Consider the following 22,744-nt stretch of genomic DNA (forward strand, 5'->3'; position numbering starts at 1 on the left):
TGAGTTTGGCTGACTACAACCATCAATACAACTTTTGACGAGGATCTCATCAAGGACATAGCATCCTAGTCAAACTATGTTGTGAGCGACCATAAAAAATCAAATCTTTCAACACCATATTTTACAAGCATTTGACCTCTTTTTGATGCCAAAATGGGTCAAAATTTAGATTCTCAAGTTGGTCGTCAATCAATCAACCAAAATATTGTGACAAGGACATTTGTAGAAAATCGACCAATTCACGTCAAAAAATGAATACGATATTAGTAGTGAAACATAACTATCTTATATGATAAAATACAACAATGTGGCCTTAGACATAATCCTATGTGCTATCCAATAATCTAGATCTAAGATCACATAAGCTAACTCCCATGGATCAAAGATCATGGAAACAATCTCCAACATTTGTCCAATAAGGAGCAATGTGCTTCCAGCAACAACCAAAAGAGTTGCAACTCGAAGAAGATCAATCCAAATGTTATGTGAAAATAGGAAAAAATCCACAGATAGGCCCCAAACATAACCCCAAGCTCACCAGAACATAGGGCGATCAAAAACCAAGCACAACACTCATACATCAGACTCCTAAGGTAAATAGAAAAGTGTGTCCCACACTTTGATGCCAAAAAAATCTGTAAACAACTTTATCTTCACTAAAGGCTTCCACTTCCTCTCAAACAAAAGAATAAATATAAAAATGAACCACCTTTGCTTCATACATTCAAACATCAAAATATTTTGAATCTCAACAGCCCAATCAACATTCTCAATCATAGGAACAAACTGAACATCATAAGGCTTCTAAAACAATCTGTACAATTGATCACAACCAACAGTAGTAACATCCTCAAACATGAAAACTATATCAGCAGCATCATGAAAATCCAAAACAAGGTCAGCAATAGCATGTAAACATGAATCCACAACAGTAGCAACATGTAGATCCAAATTAGTAGTAACATGTATATCCTCAAGCACATTAGCAATAAGTGAATCCACATCAACAACATGTAAATCCAAGTCCACATTTGTAGAAACATTCATATCATCAACATGTAGATCCATGTCCATATTAGTAACAATAGAATCCCCAACCATATAAGCATCAACATGTGAATCCAAACCCATATTCACGTTAACAATAATATTTAAATTTAAATCAACCATATCAACAGTAACTTGTACATTGCCAATCATCTCAGCAAAAACATCAAAAACCATATGTAAACCATGATTACCACAAATAAAAATCTCATAATCAATGATATCATTGCTCACAATAAGATGAATTGCAATTTCCATGTAAGATCCATCCATCTACTATAATGACCCCTTTTTCAAAAATTTAATCTGATAATCAATTTTAGGTATAAATTAGGAAATCATAAATTTTAAAATAGCCTAAGATCCTTTCTACTATTTTGATGTGTGAGGAGTTTGAGCATTAATGCTAATTGATGAGTTTCAAAGAAGATTTCTTCTCATAGTGTCAGGCGATCTTTCTTCCTGATTACGATTATTTTGAGACGGTAGAATGACGATGCGGAGGTGCATGAAACAAGGTCCAATCGTATCCGACAAGTCCTCAAAATTACTCCGCCTTTCCTCCCACCAACTCCCTATCTCAGGATTTCAAAACTCAGGGAAAGATACAATCTTCCATACTATGATTCAAAATACTCCTTAATGTTATTCTATTCCTTTAGACATAAATGTATTATACCCATATAAATATTAATAGATTATGTATTAATATCTGTTTTGAACATGTATCATCATTATATATATATATAGTAATCTACACATACATATATTGTAAATGTTTAACAACATATGTTACTTTCTTTAATTTATGCCTTATTTACGATTTGAAATATTTATTATTATGTGTAACTCCATACAGTCTAGTTCTATGTTGAAATGCTTATCTATAAAAATTGATTTGATTACACCTGATGGTATATTCCAATTTGGATCCGTGGGTGAAGAGCATTGTATTTAATTAAACTCTGTACAATGTTCTCATAATACGCTACACCCACAACGCGAATGCAACTTTTCCATATTAAAATCTATTAGTGATGTTACCATAAATACTATAGCAAATGGCAAAAGATGGGATTGTAGTGAAATTTGGAGTCGTACTTGTGTCCACGGAAGTGACTGTTTGCAATGTTATCAGCCTGGTCTCGTCAGTACTCCAGCACGGAAGTTGGATGGTTTCTCAATACAGTGTGATAGTAGAATCGTGGAGAATGGTCAAATGCCAAGGCAGGTGATGATTCGCAGATTATAATATACTTGTTTACTTCGCACTTATTGGTTTGTGTTATATTCTCCTGTCTTCCTTGTATTACGGACTATGTTTAGGGCTATTAATATATTTTAGGTTGATAGCCTTGTAAGGTTGTGTCCAATGTTAGGTTTAGGTTTAGGGTTACTTCTTTAATTAATTTAATAAGTTGGTACATATTAAACTTCATAATAATTTGATATTAATGTATTTTAAGATAAATCCTATGTTTATAATTATAAATGTTTATATTGGGTTTAATGATTATAATTTTAACATCAATATATCAATATATTAATACCTTTAATAAATTTAACATTGATACATTAATATTTGTAATTATGCTTTGCACATTATTGGTTGACAAATTTTGACAATAATGCTATCATGGTACTAAATTAAAGATAATAATTTTAAACATTTAAATTAATATATTACATGTTTGAGAAAGGAAGAACGTATTAATTTTGGTTCATGACACCTACTCATGAAAACCAACACATACCGAATCATCTTCAATGAAGTCATCATGCACTTTTGCAACCTCTAACACTTCTTTATCCGCAAGTTGTCTTCTTCTATAATGTCCTCATATTAGGGTTAGTTTGGGACAAGTAATACCTGCAAAATAATGGTTAGAATCACAACAATAAAAAAAATAACTATATTATTCTACCCTCTAATTTAACCCCAATCTTAAGGACGACTCTAGATCAGGCTTCCTAGCTCATAGCTACCTTGTTGTTTTCCCTGGAGCACACCCCTCAAGATTCTTCTTGGACGGACATCCTTTATCCAAGGCTAATCGCATATGCATATATTGACATCATCAAAATATTCTGGCATATTGGTTGTCGGCCATGGTGGACAATGGAGATCTTAACATGCACCATGATTCGAGTCCATATTGATTCTCAGCCATGGTAGACAATGGAGATCTTAATATCTAACATGCTTCATGCATCGACTCTCATTAATATCCACGGTGTTAACACCATGAGCTAACACAATATTATCCACAAGTATGATTCATTAATATAAATAAATTCATAAACATAATTGAACAAATAATCCATAAACGTACCTTTCTTTCCTTTTTCTTTTCCAAGAGTCACAACCTTTTTCAAAAAGTCACTTCCTTATTGTCTTCATATTACTTTCCTCTTCCATTTTTCCTTTTTGAACTCCTCTCCTCTCCTCTTCCTTTTTGTTTATATCTTAGTTTTAAGGATTTATGTCTATTTGTTAAACATCTCTTGACTTTTCATTAGATTTAATTATTTTATATTATTCTATGTTCTATTATTTACTTACTTATTTATGTTTATTATTATTTATTATTAAATTCTATTTAGAAAGTTTAAAGACTTTCTACAACATTATCTCTTGTATTTAATGTTATTTCTTTATTTACTCCTTAAAATTTTATTATTTTATTAGTATTTAAAATATCTTACTAAATATTATGTCATTAACAATATAGATAAATAATTATTATTTCCTAGTTTTATATTTTAGTATTAGTTTTAATATAACTCTATTGTCATTATTTATTTAATAATATTATATTATCTAATTATTATTAAAATTATATCTTAAAATGAGGATATGACATCTTTGAACAATCCTTTCAATCGGCCAAATAGTTATCTTGTTTATTGAAAGATGTCAACTCAATCACTTAACTACCTCATCTCCTCGATCCTCTCATTGAATTTATCCCAAAACATATCTAATGTATCCATTAGGTTCCTCTCAAAGTGCAATTGTCTCACATTGATGATCTAATTGCAAGAATCAACTTCCTCACACTCGACAATCTTCTTTCCATCTTTACAACCTGCCACAATTTGGTGATCTATTCACTCAAGGAAAACTCCATCTCCTCACACCAAAATAATCCATGTGTGGGCCCTCTATACTTGTGATCTAGAAACAAGATCTTTCACCTCACAACAAAGAGACCTAGGGCTCCATAGATAATCAATCCACCACACAAACAGCACAAGATTGAATTCTACTCTTATACCATCAAATGCAGTGTGAGGTTGGGTGTACCCCCCTTGGATGTGACCTAGCCCCCATAAAATAACCACATAATAGAAAATGATTAATAACACGTAGATTCATATTAAAAAATGCATATTCTAATAATAGAATCATTAGATTTACATCGAACATGTCAAATTGTAATGCCTTCCCGGTTACAACCATTACAAATAAGAATACGACTCAATCCTCAAATGTGAAGATCCATGTCCTAGATATCATTCATCAAGATGATCCTAGCTACTCATTTCTTCATTACTGATGACTCTAGACATCTCAAGACTCTATACTTATGCCAAATCAATCCATAAGTCGTCCTAGAAGATTATATTAAATAAACACTTAGGAAAAGCCCTAATTTCACAAACATAACTAACTCGTATGATAAAATAGAACTATGTAGCCTTAGACATAGGCTCACACGTCATCCAACTATCCAAATCTAAGATCGCATACGCTAACTCCCACAAGTTGAAGATTGTGGAAATAATCTCCAATGTATTTCCAACAAAGGAGGACCATGCTACCAACAGATGCTAAAAGACCTCTAACTCAAAGATGATCCATCAAAACATTATTTGAACATAGGGAATAGTCTATAGATAAGCCCCAAATAGCCTCAAGTTCATAGAACATAGGGTCCTCAAAAACCAAGCTTGATGCTCTTGCATCACTAATATTAGTAGGTGGAATGTTATGGTTTCTATACTTGAGGCTAAGATCATACTTGAGGATTATGAACTAGAATTTTTTAAGAAGATGTAGAATTTGAGGCAAAAGGGCTTTTAGTTACCAAATGTAAATCAAATCTGGACACTGGAAATCATGAAAGAAAAAGATGGCTAGGTATGTGAATGGTTTGGGACTTAACATTTAGGATGAGTTAAGTATGATAAGGATCAATTTAGATGAGGATTCTTACCACTATGCCCTAAAGGCAGAAGATAAGTTAGCATAAGACAAGGTAACCCTAGGGGTAGGGAAAAGTAAGTGGATAATGTGGAAAAGTAGAAGCATGTGATCATAGTTGAGTCTAATCAGAGGACTCCTAGGAAGATAATTGACGTCAAAGCTTTCAACTGACCTATTTTAAGTGTGGGAATGAGAGACATAGATCTTTCTAATGTCTTGAGGGTAATGGAAAGTATTTTGGTAAGTAGAACCTAGTAGTAACATGTAGATCCTCAACCACATCAACAACAAGTAAAACCACATCATCAGCAAGTAAATCTACATAAACATGTAAATCCAACTCCACGTTCGTAGTAACATCCATATCATCAACATGTAGATCCATATCCATATTAGCAACAATAAAATCCCCAACCATATAAGAAGAAACATGTGAATCCAAAACCATGTTCACATTAGCAATAATATGTAAATCCAAATCAACCATATTAGTAGTAACTTGAACATCCTCAATCATCTCAACAACAACATCAACACCCATATGTAAATCCTCATTACCACAAATGAAAATCTCACAACCAGTAATCTCATTCCTCACAATAAGATGCACTATAATTTCCATGCCAAATCCATCCATCTACTCATGAAATCAACACATACCTCATCATCTTCAATCAAGTCATCATGCACTTTTCAAACCTCTAACACTTTTTTATCCGTGAACTATCTTATTCGAACAATCCTTTTGATTGGCCAAACAACTCTATTTTATATCAAAAGATGCCAACTCAAACAAGACTACCTTATTTCCTCAATCCTTTCATTGAATTTAGCCCAAAATATATCCAACTTATCCATCATATTCCTCTCAAAGTGCAACTGCATCATATCGACAATCTAATTGCAAGACTCCAACTACCTCACACTTAGTGATCTTTACATCTTCATGACTAGCCATGAATTGGCATTCTATTCTCTCAAGGAAAACTCCATCTTCTCACATCAAGGTTTCATAACCAAAATAATCCATCTATCAATCATCTACAATTGCGAGCCAGAAACATGATCTTCCACCTCACAACAAATAGATCTAGGGCTCCACAATAATCAATATTCCACCACACAACTAGCACAAGATCAAATTTTTCTTTGATACCATTGGATGCAATGCAAGGTCAGGTATACCCCCCTTGGAGGTGACTAGCCCCCAACAAATAGCCACATAGTGGACAATGGTCAATAATACAGAGATTCATATCAAAAACAACACATATTCTCATAATAGAATAATTGGATTTACATCTAACATGTTGGGTTGTAAGGCCTTCCTGGTTACAACCATTACAAAGAAAAATACAACTCAATCCTCATATGCAAAGATCCATTTCCTAGTTAGCATCCCTCAAGATGCTCCTAGCTACTCCATGCTCCACTACTGACGGCTCTAGACATCTCAAGATTCTATACTTAAACCAAATCAATCCACAAGTCATTCTAGAATATTATATTAAATAAAAAACTTAGCACAATCCCTAATTTTACAAACATAACTAACTCATAGGATAAATTAAAACTATGAGGCCTTAGACATAGGCTCACATGCCATCCAACGATCCAGATCTAAGATCACATAAGCCAACTCCTATGGATTTAAGATTGCGAAAATAATCTCCAATGTTTGTCCAACAAAGGAGGACCACACTACCAACAGCCATCAAAAGAGCTCTAACTCGAACAAGATCAATCCAAATGTTATATGAACATTAGGAATAATCCACAAGTAGACCCTAAACATAACCCCAAGCTCATAGAACATATGGTCCTCAAAAACCAAGCTCGATGCTCCTACATCACTAAGATTAGTAGGTGGAAGGTTATGGTTTCTATACTTAAGGTTAAGTTCATACCTAAGGATTATGAACTAGAATTTATTAAGAAGTTGTAGAATTTGAGGCAAAAGGACTTATCAATTACCATATGTAAGTCAAATCTAGACTCAAGAAGTCATGAAAGGAAAATATGGCTAGGCATGTGAATGGTTGGGACTTAACATTTAGGATGAGTTAAGTTTGATAAGGATCAGTTTAGGTGAGGATATGTAAGTGATTAATGTGGAGAAGTAGAAGCATGTGGTCATAGTTAAATCTAATCAAAGGACTCCTCGGAAAATATTTGACATCAAAGATTTCAAGTGACCTATTTGAAGTGTGGGAATGAGCATAATGGATATTTTTAATGCCCAGAGTGTGAAAGAAAACATTTTGGTAAAAACTTAGCAGCACATCAAGATCAAGTTTTGAGTGAAACTAGGGTTGATATGGCTTTATTGAAGATTGGATAATCTCTAATTTTTGGAAGCATGAAGAAGAATCAATTTAAAGAAGAAACTTGTTTAGGACTATTTTTAAGTTTGGAGGAAAATATTGTAAAGTCACCATGACTGGTGATGGTACTAATTATCTTGTGTCATAGGAAATGGTATAGAATCTTGGATTGTAGAGACTTAAGCACCCATGTCCTTATGGGGTATGTTGGTTCTAGGATAATCATTAGGTGGAAGTTAGAGATAAATGGTTGGTCAAGTTCAATATTGGACATTACAAGGATGATGTCTTATGTGTTGTGGTTAACACAAATGATTTCCATGTTTTTCTTATTATACATTAGCAATATGATAGGGGAGATATTCATTATTGCAAAAGGAACGTTATTACTATTGAAAATGATGGTCAGAACTTTACCTTGATTCCTTTCAAGGATGATATAGGTAAGAGTGCAAGGAACATGAGTGTTCTTAATACCTACACTTTAGATGTTATTGATCATGTAGGAAACACAATTATAGAGGTAAATGTAAATGCTAATCCTAAAGGAATGACACAATGCAACGGATTATTGTGAAGAATGAGTTAGATCGTAGTATGCAACAATTACCAAGGTAGCTTAAGGATCCTTTGGTAAAGAACATAAGTAAAGGTATGGAGATTGTGAATATTAATCAGTCAATATTTTGTGGTAGAGGTAAGTTACTTGAGTTTGTTAGCAACATCAAAATTGTTCTTTTTTTATGGTAAGAGGATTGAATGCAAAAAAAATGGGATTGGTTGTTGGCCAAACTAAAAGTTATCTAATGTTAAGTATTTTTGGAAATATAAGATAGGCTAAGTTACTGAGAAGGGAGAGGTGAATCAGTAACCAATAAAACTTAATCTTAATTTACCAATTAATCCTTCATATGTATTATGATCTAATTGCATGCATGAAAAACTAAAAGCATTAAAACATTCATAACACTTTGACACATAATATGGTGACCCAGAAACCTTCCAAATAGAAAGTAAAACTAGGGTGGGGATGATACCCACAAGCTTTAGCACTGCAGTATAAAGTTGGCCCGTTAAGGCTTACAATGAACACTTATGATGATCTTCCTTGTTATGAGCAATAAGAATTGCTAGGTCGACCTTGCAAAAGGATTTACAAACATACAATGAAGTATGTGCTCGATAAGGAGATGTACAAAAGACTGTTAAGTCTACCTTGTGAAAGGATTTAACTGTTCCACCTATTAGGATGAACCAATGGCTGATCTCTGATCTACAACTTGATTTGTTGAATGAGATTCCTTTGAGTGTAATGATCACCTTGCTGTGATAGATAAATCTTTGTTGCTCCTTATACTGTTGTAGCCTTTTTACTTTGCACTTCTTCTTCTTAATACATATTCTTTCATACTTATTTCTCTTTGGATGTGATAAAATACATTACATATATACCAATCCAATTTACAATTCATCAAAGTCGACTACACTACAAGTTTCACCAAAATACACAAAGTCGACCCAACTACAGGCACTCGTATTCTAAAGACAAACTAGGTGAGGTTCTGACACTCAACAACCATGGTCAACACTCGGCATCATCATGCACTCGGTAGACATAAAAGCTCAACTCATACTAATCACTTCCAAGTAGTCTAAACTCAGTCTACACTAGTGACTCGATGAACACTGTGAAACTCGACATATAAATTGAATCACTTGGTTGACACTACATAGCTCAGTCAACACTATCACTGTGAGCTTGATATAAACTGAATCACTTGGTTGACATTGCATAGCTCGGTCAGCACTGCATTCACATCACTGAAATGTGAACTTGGTAAGCACTGTAGAACTCAGTTTGCACTGAGAAACTTGGTAAACAATATGAAGCTTGGTTTACACTAATAATCACCAACCTAGTAGAAATTGCTTGGTGCAAATTGAATGATGTTCCTAGAACTCAGTAGCAACTGTAGAACTCAGTAGGCACTGAATTACTTGGTTAACACTGTTAACTATACAATAAGCTCAGTAGCTGCTAGTTGTTTGAATAAGTGTGTGTGTGTCACTAATAAACAAACTTGACTCAAATGTCAACAATGGATATGTGGATAAAGTATGAGCATGGGATTTATGTTTTGAATCTTATTAGTTATTCATAAGTTCCTTCTTATGGAACATCTTCTATGAGCATCCTTGGATAGTTGGCAATCATGCATCACCAAAAAATATGTCCCATTTTTATGTTCGTGTCCAGAAGATTTTGTGTGTTGTTCCGTGTCTATGCATTTCGTCTTTGTGATTCTAGTGGCTTATTGTGGACCTAATTTGGATCATTCTCCAATGATTGTGCATCATTTGGATTCATCTAAGATGGTATCTATTTGTTTTTTCTCTTAGGTAGCATGTTCTTCGTTGGCTTCGGGACCAATTGGTGAATTTTTTGTTGTGCAGTACATAATTTGTGTGATGGTTCATGGATCTTCATGATGATTCATGGAACATGTGAGGATCTATATCTTGGATCACGCATCTCCTTATGCTTTGTTGGTCAATCATTGATCTTGTAATCAGGTCTTGTTCTTTACTATATTTCATTTTCCTAATTATTGGAGAATGTGATTCCTTGAGTTGACCTACATGTCACGATGGCTATATATGTATTGTAATGATGTATCCTAAGGGGGCAATGGGGATGATATGCTAGATCATTAGGAGGATATTATCTATTGATGTTAGGACTTTCGATGGTCATAACTTTTCACTCAATTGTCTAATTTTGCTGAAATTTCACAAGTGTGTTCTTTAGAAGATAGAATGTGTTTTTCCAACAAATCTCATCTCAATTGATGGTCATTTCAACAAATTTTTAGGAGCCAAGAAGTTCATTAGGGCCTCCAAAATTAGCTTTTAGTGATTTTTTCTAATTTTTAGAAAGTTGTGTTTTATAATAAATTCAAAATCATGTTTCTAATTTTGGATATTAGTTGGCAATTCTTAAATCTTAGTCGAGTGCATCTTTAAGATAAAAAAACATATTTTTAGGTGTTGTTTTGAAAATTATCAAAAAAAGGAACAAAATGTCTTGAAAAAACTATCAAAAAAGGTAATTTTCAGATTTCTAGTTTTAAAGAGCCTTTTTTTTTTTTAATGTCTGGAGATCATTATAGAGGCAGAGTTGCAAAGTTGGTGAATGAAGAAGACAAAATTGAGTCTGTCTTGTGTTCTAATTGTTTTCTTATTTTGTATTAATTGAATTAACATGGATGTATTAGTATGTTGCATCATTTAATGATTCAGGAACTTTTGACGGTCATAACTTTTGACTCAGTTGTTTGATTTTGTTGAAATTTAATAGGTGCATTCTTCAAGATGTGGCATATGTTTTGCTAATAGATATCAACTCGGTCAGTGGTCATTTTAACAAATTTTTAGGAGCAAAAAAGTTCATTCAGGCCTCCTAAATTAGCTTTTAGTGTTATTGTTTCTAGTTTTTAGAAAGTTGTGTTTTGTAATAAATTTGAAATCATGTTTCTGATTTTGGATATTAGTTGGTGATTCTTCTTATCTTAGTCATTTTTAGGTGTTGTTTTGAAAATCATCAAGAATGAAAAAATAATAATAATAATTTCTTGGAAAAATGCCAAAAATGGTTATTTTAGCTTTCTAGATTTAGAGAGCTTTTCTTTTATCTAAGGATGTGGAGATCATTGCAGAGGTAGAGTTGGAGAGTTGGTGAATGAAGAAGACAAAATTCTTGAGTCTATCTTGTGATCTGTTTGTTTTCTTATTCTATGCTAATTGAATTAACATGGATGTGTATTAGTGTGTTGCATCATTTAATGATGTAGGGACTTTCAACAATCATAACTTTTGACTCCGTTGTCTGATTTTGCTAAAATTTTATAGGTGCATTCTTTAGGAGGCAATATATATTTTGTTGATAGAGCTCAACTCATTTAATGGTTGTTTTGACAATTTTTTCGGAGCTAGAAAATTTATCTAGGTCTCCAAAATTAGCTTTTAGTATTTTTTTCTAGTTTTTTAGAAAGTTGTGTTGTAATAAATTCAAAATCATGCTTTTGATTTTGGATATTAGTTGGTGATTATTCTTATCTTAGTCGAGGGCATCTTTAGGAGAAAAAACAATTTTTTAGGTGTTGTTTTGGAAATTATCAAAAATGGCAAAAAAAATTCTTGGAAAAAATGCTAGAAAAGGGTAATTGTTTATTTCTATTTTTAGAGAGCTTTTCTTTTATTCAAGGATCTAGAGATCATTGTAGAGGTAGAGTTAAACAGTGAATGAAGAAGGCAGAATTCTTGAGTCTATATTGTCTTCTGATTGTTTTCTTATTATGTACTAATTGATAACATGGATGTGTATTAGTCTTTCGACAGACATAACTTTTGACTCGATTGTTTGATTTTGCTAAAAATTTATAGGTGCATTCATCAGGAGGTGGCATATATTTTTCCAATAGAGCTCAACTCGATCAATGGTCGTTTTTGACAATTTTTTAGGAACCCAAAAGTTTATTTGCTTCTCCAAAATTAGCTTTTAGTGTTTTTTTTTCTAGTTTTTAGAAAGTTGTGTTGTAATGAATTCGAAGCCATGTTTTTTATTTTGGATATTCGTTGGTGATTCTTCTTATCCTAGTTGAGGGAATCTTTAGGAGAAAAACAAATTTTTAGTTGTTTTGGAATTTATCAAAAATGGCAAAAAAATATTGTTGGAAAAAAATGCTAGAAAATGTAATTTTGTATTTCTATTTTTAGAGAGCCTTTCTTTTATTTAAGGAGCTAGAGATCATTGTAGAGGTAGAGTTGGATGGATGGTGAATGAAGAAGACAGAATTCTTGAGTCTATCTTGTGTTCTGATTATCTTCTTATTATGTACTAACTGAGTTCACAAGGATGTGTATTAGTGTGTTGCATCATTTAATGATGCAAGGACTTTTGACAATCATAGCTTTTGACTTCGTTGTCTAATTTTGTCAAAATTTTATAGGTACATTCTTCAGGAGGTGGCATATATTTTTCTAACAATGCTCAATTTGATTGGTGGTTGTTTTGACAATTTCTCAAGAGCCACAAAGTTTTGTTTAGGCCTCCAAAATTAGCTTTTAGTATTTTTTTCTAGGTTTTAGAAAGTTGTTTGTTGCAATAAATTCAAATTTACATTTCTAATTTTGGATATTAGTTGGTGATTCTTCTTTTAGTCAAGGGCATCTTTAGGAGAAAAATCAGATTTTTAGGTGGTGTTTTGAAAATTACCAAAAATGACAAAAAAAAATGATACTACGAAAAAATTGCCAAAAAAAGTATTTTTAGATTTCTAGTTTTAAAGAGTTTTCTTTTATTTGAGGATCTAGAGATTATTGTAGAGGTCGACTTGGTGAATGAAGAAGACATAATTCTTGAGTTCATCTTGTGCTTTGATTGTTTTCTTATTCTATACTAACTGAATTAACATGGATGTGTATTAGTGTGTTGCATCATCTATGTGGCATGATTGGTAGTAGTTTGGTCTATATTGGTTTCCTTTTATTGGTTGCAATCGAGAAGGCATTACAACCCGACATGTTTGATGCTTTATTAATGTAATTGAATCTTCTGATAATAAATGAGTTTGTTTTCAATTGTATCTCTTGTGTGTATGTTGTGTGACTCATTGTTGCAAGGTTTGGACATCTCCCTTAAGGATTCTCCTTCCTTGAGTTGCATCAACTATGATGAGCAAGATAATAATATTGGGGTAAGGAATGGACAAGCGAAGGACCGAGAGTGGTGGTGTAAAGTGCAGGGTTTGTGGTTGTTGCAAAGGAGTCTAAGGGAAGGCTCCTAGTGATGCAAATGAGGAAGACAAGGAAGATAATGATGATTGCTTAATTTTTTGTATCTTGGCTGTGATCTTGGTGTTTGTTGGTGTGGGGCTTTGATTTTTTGTTGTTGGATTTGTTTTTTCATGCCCTATGGTGCTAGACTTGGATTGTTTTGTGTAAAAGGCATTAAATATAGGTTGTCTTTGTCTATGATTTTCAATCTTTGTAGTGGTTTGGACTAGTTTCTTTGTCAACATATGGGCTCCTATTTTTTGGCTTCTCATTGCACCTTACTAGAGGTTGTCGTTTTTGGATGGGGTTTCAATGAAGGAATTTTGGGGTTTCTATTTTTGTTTCCAATTCTCTTGTTCTGTGACCCAAGATTATGGTACATGGTCTTATTGGTGTTGATATCCAATGTTGGGATTCCTTGTCCCTCCCCAAGTTCTACATCTTTTTTTGGTTTGTCATTTTCTATGTTATGTAGATTCTTTTGCCTTGGTCCATTCTTGGTGTTGGTCTCTCTCTTTTTTTGGTTTGGAAGTTTTTCGTTAAGTGTAGTGCAATTCTTTCTCATGATCTGCTCCCTCTTCTTATTTATTACACATCTTTTTTTCCATTTGCATGAAGATTATGTCTTCTCCATCACTACTCGAATAGTTTTTATTCCTTTCCTTGGAAGAGCTATCATCTTCCCTTGAATAAAGACCCTTTCATTACTTAGGAAAATCCTTTTTCTTTATCATATTGACCTTATTTCTTATTGCAATTTCTCCAAAAAGGACCTTGTTCAATTTGTTCTAAAACTCCCAACTAGAGTTCAGTTCAACTTGTATTAAAACCAACAATTAGAATTCGGATTGGTAACATCTATTGTTTAACTTAATCTAAGCTTGCATCACTTCTTTCTTTCTTATATTTTCACGAATTGATTATCCTTGCTTAACATTAGAATCACTCATAATAATGAAGGGCTGTCTTATATATCTATGAATTAATCCTTTCTTGATGTATATACCAAGAAGGAGATTGTGGATGCATAATGGACAAAGGTATGTATATATGATCTCTGGATTGATAATAGATTGTCAGTCCTCTTTAACCTATGATCTCTTCGTACACCAACTCGTGATTTTAGTGCTTGCCCAATACGAACATGCGTATTAATCTGATAATACGGGCTGCTCAAGTCTGCAATCGTTCTAATATACTAATATGGAGATGCAATGTTTGCCTAACAATCAGAACTAATGAATGGTTTATAGATGTTAGGCGGTATGATTGCTCTTCCTCCCCGTGTTTGCAGAATATGGAACCACCAATAGTATTATCGTTGTTGAAATTAATTAGTGGGTATTATTTAAGATCAATGCACGCACTAACAACCAATATTCTTTGTTGTCCCCGTAATAATTCCCAGGCATGCGACTATTAGCCATATGTTATGAATTTTAGCAATCGGAACAAAACAACCATCAAGCAGTGTGGTGACATCAATCCTTTCTCAGTGAATTCGCCGATGATGATCTCTGGCAATATGTTATGTTGATGTAACATCGCAGCTTGTGAAGGCAAAGGCAATCTCAGTGTCAATGGTCATGCGGCTCGATCTTCTAGTCGTCGGATATGAACTTGTTGCTCGGTCTTCAAATTATATTCCGACATTTCCGTTCGTTTCAAATCGTTGATTGGGTTTCTATTAATGGTTGGTGCAAGTCAATGTGAGAACAATCTACAATGAAATTTTGAAAAGACTAGAGTTCAGAAAACGACATCTTTCTAATTTCAAATCCACAAGCAGCCAACTTTAAGAAATTACAGCAAATAAATTATCCCTTAAGATCACTTCGTGACAACTCTATGATCACATCCTTTTGTTAATATTGAGTCGGTAGTTCAGTCCATTCGTAAGTTTTGGTATTTATATATATTGATATATTTGGTATATTTATCTATCATTAATATGAAGTCTTATTTGGAAACAGGATATCAAGGGTGGTGCCTTAATCGATTTTCTTTACTTGTCATCTTTACCATTTTGTCTCTTAGAAACTTCGCAAAATGGGTGTGATGTAGAATGTATGACAGGGCTCCAAACAGGGGACATCGACACTTTTGCAGCCCTTACCATATTCTGCTCTTCAAGTCTCAATATTAAAAAGTGTATACCCTTTTAACTTTTCAATATCTTTGTGGATACGGAAAAACTCTTCCCAACAAATCAAATTAGTTTCTATACTGAAATTATTGTACATAAAAATTTCTCAAACCAATACTCTATACACAAGAAATATTGATTATAATATTGATGGAAACGACAAACTATTATGCTCAAATATTGATGTCAAAAGTGAACTGCAAGACTGGTCTGTGCCCACTTTGTAATTTACATAGTTTCAATTAGAAAGTAGTCAAACTCATAGATAAATATAGTACATGGTACTGAACAACATAATGGCTACCCAAAACTATGATAATAGAAAACCTTGAAAGTTTAGTTGTTGTCATCTGTCTAGTGTTAGTCAGATTGGCCTTGATTTCAGATCAGTAAATTAATCATTTGGCTATATGAGCATCTCTAAAAGGTGACAATGAAATGCTCCTTACGAGCTAACTTCTTTGAAAACCAATTGGATAATGTTATAGCTGTTAGAAGATCAGTCAATGATTTCAGAGCCATGCAGTAGGGATGAGTTCGATCCCTTCAAAAATGAACGACTACTAATGTTGGTTCTAAACTTCTAAGATACAAGTAAAATTATGAAAAAAATTGTTCTGATAAATATTATATTCCGACCTGAAACAGCAAAAGTTTACTAATATATATCTACAAATCATATGTTCTGTTATAACTATGATAATAGACCAGCGCATTTCTTTTCCTCATAATAGAGAACAATCAAGAATTGCTGGAAACATGTTAAGATTTATCAGGCACCAAGCAGTGACTTTGGGCATAGCGTAGGCTTCTTCGCAATCTTTCGCCTGCAAAGGGGGCATTCTTTTTTTGGAGTTTTGTAGATTTCGTGTGCACATTCAACACACACTTGCGTATGACCACAAGGGGTTAATAAAGCTCTGTTTTCTGATGTGAGACACTCCCAGCAAACTGCACACTCTGCTGCCTGCAAATACATCCAATAAAATGTAATAATCACAAACAAACAAAAATGTTTCTCTACAACATAAAATAGATCGGCAAATTAACTTAGCAGTTCAATTTGCATATGTAAATTATTCTGCTAACCTTCTCATTCTCCTTACAAATTTTTTCCTCATTTTTCTTGAAATCAACCTTGACTGATGCACCAAGCAGTGACATCGGACATTGCATGGGCTTCGTTGTAATCTTTTGCCTGCAAAGGGGGCACTCTTTTGTAGTTTTGAAGACTGCCTGTGCACATCCAACACACAATTGTGTATGACCACAAGGAGCTAATAAAGCCCTTTTATCTGCTGTTAGATACTCCCAGCAAATCGCACACTCTGGAGCCTGCACACGGATCCCATAAAAATGAAATAATCCCCAAACAAACAAATATGTATGTCCACAGTGTACAATAGATCAGCAAATATGCTTAGCAGTACAAATTTGCATAAGAAAATTATTCTGCTAACCTCCTCATTCTCCTTATGTATCTGTTCCTCAGTTTCCTTGAAATCATGCGCACAACACAAGAAGAATCAGTAAATTCACAAAAAACAAAAGATTCTAGAGTTTGTATATCAAACTAATGTTTCTTACTTTGTCTTTCTCCTTCCATACCTGTTCTTTGTTTGTCCGGAGATTTTCAAATTCTTTTCTCATAGTTTCATTTTCTTTCTGCCATTCTTTGTAGAAGTCCTCTCTTTCGCGTTCACTTTCTTCAGCAAGCTTCAAGAAAAAGCCAAATACCAATTAACAATTAGCTTACCTGACAATGCTACTGTATTCAATAGGAGTGCAAATAAGATGGGCAGCATGATCCTCTGCGCTTAAGTTTAAATATGAATTGAATGAAAATGTCCAGGAACTTATAAAAATCATTACGCATCTACATTACTCACCATAAATGGAACTCAATTCTTAGAAGTTAAATGAAATCATGACAATGCTATGGTAATATTTTCATCTGCTCAATCTGAAAATCTGAATAGTATTTAAATAAAGTTGACTTGCCTGATCAAGCAGGTACTATGTTATGTTCCCATCGTAGGGTTCTCTTGCAATGCAGTTGATTCTAAATTTCTAACCCACTCTGTGGGCGTTTGTCTTGCCTATGGGTTATTTGATGTTTCTGGTGAGCTCAGATAGTTTGACGGATTCATCTGCCACTTTGCAGGGTGATTTTTGTCTTCTTGTGTGATCTCCAAGAATCTTGGATATGTCATCTATTTAGAGTAAGTTGCTCGATTGCCTCCATTATCATTATTTGTTGTCGGAATCACCCCAATGCAGACGGGTCTTGATTCCAATGCATTTCGGCAATTTCCACAAAATGGGTATATCAATGACTTTTTCAGATTATTTTACAAAGGTTGCTTAAATTTAATTAAAATATTTTACTTGCACTCTAGTATCATAGATTGTCAGAATCAAGGCAAATAGTTTTGAATCACGGATGCATAAAACAGGGAAAAACAACTTTTTCCTGTGTTACTCAAGGACGTATTTTCGCCAAAATTTGATCCATCCCCATTTCCCGAAAACTCAAAAACTTCTGGAAACCTTTCTTTTGGTTGTTCCATAAAATCAATGTTTCAGTTTTGATAATTTGGTTGATTTCCACTCTCATGTGAACTCTAAAGTTAAATTATTTAACATAAACATTATATTTTGAGGTTTTATAATTTATATAAGCATGATTTATTCATATTTTAAGCCGGTAGGCTATTATACTGCAGACTTTGATCAGAAAATGTGATGTCTTACTCGCAAAAAAAACCGGCCAGAAGCGCAGAGAAAAGTTGAGGATTTACTGGCGGAGATGAATATTTCTGGCAAAAGACTGGCTTTAACTCCAAGGTGGTGGACGCATTTATTTTCTTTTGAAACATTGAAAGAAATCACAGTAGAGTTTAAAGTCAGCAGTGACTGTATAAAACAACAGTGACTGAAGTTGGGAAAAATAGATCGCGGACCAGCTTTTATCAAATTCTGTCCATTGATTTCATAATAAAGAAAAACAAACTTATGAATTTTATATTGCATTTAATTAATAAAAGTCTCTGGAATCTGTAACATAACCCCTAATTCTTCCCTTTCTGCTGAGAAAAAAATATTCTTCTCACTCCCAAACCCTGGTCAGCGCGGATGGACAACAGACATCTGGAGTTTTTTATTTAGTCACAATCTTTATGATAATGCAGGCATAAAAAAGTTTGTTAGGGAAAGTTTCAAAGTGCCATGTGGAATAATAGCATTGGCAGAAAAAAGGCTTATCACATTAAAGAATTCAACCCAACAGGGGATCACAGCAAGAAAGCGTACCTTGGGGTTGCTATTAAAAGTAAGGCAAGGTTGTTATTGGCTCAGTTGAGGACTGGATCCCATCACATCAGATGCAAGACAGGCAGATCAAAGAGGCCCAAGGAGGTTTCGGAGGAGAGGATATGTGTGTCTTGTAAGACGAGAGCTATTGAAACAGAATGACATTTTCTCTCCGACCACACAACTTACAACAAACACCCGAATATACTATGATTTCATACAAAAGGCGGTCAACATGCATATTTTGTTTGAGGTTGACAGGATCAAGCAAACAGTGGACTTCTTGATTAAGGTCCATATCAGAAGTTTGGAAAAGGAAAGAAATATGGAATCTGTTTAGCATGTTCTGCTGGTCCCATAGACTGCTGTGGTCTCGTGGATGTCATTAAAATCACACTCATTCATTCATTACTCAAATTGAGCAGGTGTGAGATTTCATGCTTACAATATGAGATTTCAGGCATGAGATTCCATGCTAGGCTCACTACCGACCTCCAGTGCAGAGGCACTATAAACACATTATAGCCTGTTGTGTGAGACATGGCTGTGCTTGAAAGTTTGAATATGTGGCAGCTTCTACCAAAGAAAAAGTACAGTCGAGGATGAATGCAGAGTGAAACTCTGTTGTGGCTGAAGCAGTGGTTGCAGCCTTGCAGGCAAACAACGTGACAGCATCTATGTTTATTTGATACAATTTTTATTATTTGCCTGCATAAAGCAGGTTAGGAACTAACAATTTTTTCATGAAATGATACAATGCTAATAAATTGTCTATTGAACCACAAATCTGTAATCTGAAATAGCACCATCTAAGTGTAGCAGTATCCTTTAAACTTTAGAATTAGTAATAAAGATTCTATTTTGGGTTTGTATTTGTAGTATAGATTGGGCAATAAAAAAGAATGAAATATAATTATTTAAATATGATTGCTATATTATATTATTTTAACTACACTTATCTAAAATTAAATATTGTCACTATGATTCAAAATTAATATAAGATAATATTTAATAAATTCACACAAAAAAACAAACACACAATTGGCCAGAAATAATTTATTTTACTATAATAAAAGCCACTTTTCAAAAATGTTAATATACTAAAAATTAAAAAATATTTTATATAGATATAAACAACATTTTTGTTCATTTAACATGTATTATATTTTAGCTCTTTTTTCTGAATTATTTAAGATTTTTAGTAGAGATATTTTTATTTCTGGAGTCAGGTCCTTATTTAGCCCAAAAATATTTGACTTGTTTCATTTATTTAAATTTAAAATAATTAAGATTATTATTTCATAATATAAACTTGAAAAAACAGTTTAAATTTTTTAACCTATTTAAATTTGTTTCCTAATTTACTAAGTCGAATAAATCTTTTATATGTTTAATCTTTTGTTCAAAATAATTTTATATTAAGTTTTGAATTTATTTAATTTTAAAATGTTGCTTGTTTTATTTCTTAATACAAATTTAATTTTACTTACCTAAATTTTCAATAGAAAATCAATTGTATATCTTTCTATCGGCTAACCATTGTGCCTCCTTTTGGTGCAAAAGCTAGTTATATGAATATTTGAAATTTCCCTACATATTTTAAATTTTCCCTATTTTTTGTATAGTTGTTCCCACTGCTGTCCCCGTCCCCTCATCCCCAAAACTTAGGGTAACATAGACTTTTTCAGAACAAAAATGGGATTTAAATTAAAAAGTGAAAATTTAAGATCATTTTTTTCTAAAAATTGGCAGGAAAAAAGTATAAAAGAGCATTTGGGTGGATTCACTTGGCGTAGTGCAGATTATTCTTCTTTTGTCTGGTAAAAACCTTCAGAATATGGGAATTAAACTTTCTTTGATTTAACCTTCTGAAGAACAAAAGCCCTCATGAAGAAGATCAACTATGGTGACGAAAGATGAAAGATCCACCATTGTCAATTCCATGAGATTCAATACGAATCTCAGCTTGTGCAAAAAGAAGTTATGCAGATATTGCTTAGTTTAAGATTTATGAAGTTTCACAGAGGTCACAGAAAGTCTGAGATTGCAAAACTTCACAAACTTTAGGTTTGGTCAAGTTTATTGATGAATACTGACTATCAAAAGAGAGGGTATATGTGTTTTGACAGAAGCAGTGGAAGGCAATTCATGTAAGAAGGGCCAGAGAAATTTACCCGCTGACCTCTTCACTATGCAGAAACCTCTTTGCACCAGTCAGTCTGGAAGTGGCACCATAATCGCACCATATAGCATGTATAACTGTTCAATTCTGCGAACGAGTTCCTTGCATGCAGGCTTCAAGTGCTCTTGTACAGCCTTTGCAACTCCCTTACAACATGCAGGTTGCCATTGTACAGTCCCTACAACCCTCGTGCAGTGTACGAATTGGTCCATATGACAACACATTCCAATCACCGTGCTACAAAAGCCGGTTAAAAACTTACCAGATGGCATATGGACGAGGCCAAGCATTCACACACAAGCATTTTTGTCATACAGGATACAGATTCATCCCAACTTATGAACTATTGTAATGTCCCCGTTTTGGCGGTAATTTGATTTAATTAATTTAATTAATTAAGTTGTCCAAAATAATGAATATTTTATGAGGATGACTAACTAATTATTTTAATTAAATAAATAAGTGGTATTAAGTTAATTATTTATAAAATTATCAAATAAATAAATACTAAAAAAGTAACTTTATATTTAATTAATTTAATAAAGTGACTTGAAAAATATCCTATAAAGTCACTTAATAAATAAAATAAAAATAATGTTCTAGAAGTTTTTGGAGAAAGTGGAGAAAAAGAATAAATAGGCATCCTGGGTTTCGTTCTCATCATCCAGTTTTTATCATTTCTCTTGACATCAGATTGTGAATACAATCATAGTCTATTGTGAAGCCAAGGGTTTCAGATAGTCTATTGGTCTTTGGGAATGATACCTCCTAGTAGATCACATAACTGAGGAAGTGAAAGATCTTCTGAAGGGTTGCACTTTGGAAGTGGTATTCAGCCATTTTAAGTTGAGCTTAATTTGTATACTCAGACTACCTGAGGGTTTGAGTTTTTGGAAGCAGTTCAAAAAAGCAAAGCGAAAAAGCAGATCCGAAAAAGCAAGTGAAAAAAGTAGATCGAAAAAAGCAAAGCAAAAAAGCAGCATTGGAGAAAATTATTACAGCCATCTACAATCAAGTTCCTTTGGATATTACATGCATTGTTCTTATCATTTAGAGGCATATTAGGAGGTAAGGCTGTAGGTGAAAGTTGTAACAAATTTAAGCATTATTCTTGCAGATGTAAGCCAAGAGTCTTGGTCATTTCATACTAGCATTGTAGTTAACATTTTATGTACAATAAAGGAGACATAATTTGTTGGTCTAATATAGTGTAATTGAATAGGTATTTATCATTCATGATCAGCTTATTAGTTTGCCTGCCAATTGGCTGTAGGTTTTTTTTTGGCATAAAGAATGTTATAATTCTGGATACCAAGTGTTTGTATTATTGCCACTTGGCTATAAGTGCATTAACGCCATCACAAGTTGCATCCCAAGTGTTTGTCAAAATTACTAATTGCTGTAGCTCCATATTGCAAGTAGTTTCAGTCACATATATGCACTGAATATTGTCAAAATAAGTTGCACATTCATGTTAGGTCATTGTTTAGTCAATTTAGAGTCTTCTTGCAAGCATTCTTATTGATGCTAAGTGAAGGAAAGAGCCATAAAAGCAAACTGAAATTTTATATCAGTCATATGACCCTTGTATGCAAAGTGTTTTCTTGAACCTTTATCAGCATTTTGGGATCAAAGTTGAGCAAGGTCATTACAGTGGTATCAGAGCGGTTTCCTGCCAACCTGACTGG

General features: G+C 33.4%; 1 protein-coding gene across 2 annotated transcripts in view; it reads right to left on the reverse strand.

Annotated features, from left to right (window-relative positions):
• Positions 1-15,990: 15,990 nt before the first annotated feature.
• The window catches only part of LOC149553581 (uncharacterized), a 51,729-nt gene continuing 44,975 nt past the window's right edge, over positions 15,991-22,744 (reverse strand). For both annotated transcript variants that reach the window (XM_089788985.1, XM_089788986.1), the window contains exons 6-9: positions 17,171-17,278; positions 17,023-17,058; positions 16,652-16,897; positions 15,991-16,529 (exon numbers count right to left, since the gene is read on the reverse strand). In XM_089788985.1, the coding sequence (XP_089645111.1) occupies positions 16,335-16,529; positions 16,652-16,897; positions 17,023-17,058; positions 17,171-17,278 (585 nt within the window). In that variant the 3' untranslated portion in view covers positions 15,991-16,334. The remainder of the gene's footprint in view (positions 16,530-16,651; positions 16,898-17,022; positions 17,059-17,170; positions 17,279-22,744) is intronic.

The sequence above is a fragment of the Cupressus sempervirens genome, chromosome 6 (genome assembly GCF_028749045.1).
Source record: "Cupressus sempervirens isolate cs-2001-9-10 chromosome 6, ASM2874904v1, whole genome shotgun sequence".
Taxonomy (NCBI): Eukaryota; Viridiplantae; Streptophyta; class Pinopsida; order Cupressales; family Cupressaceae; genus Cupressus; species Cupressus sempervirens.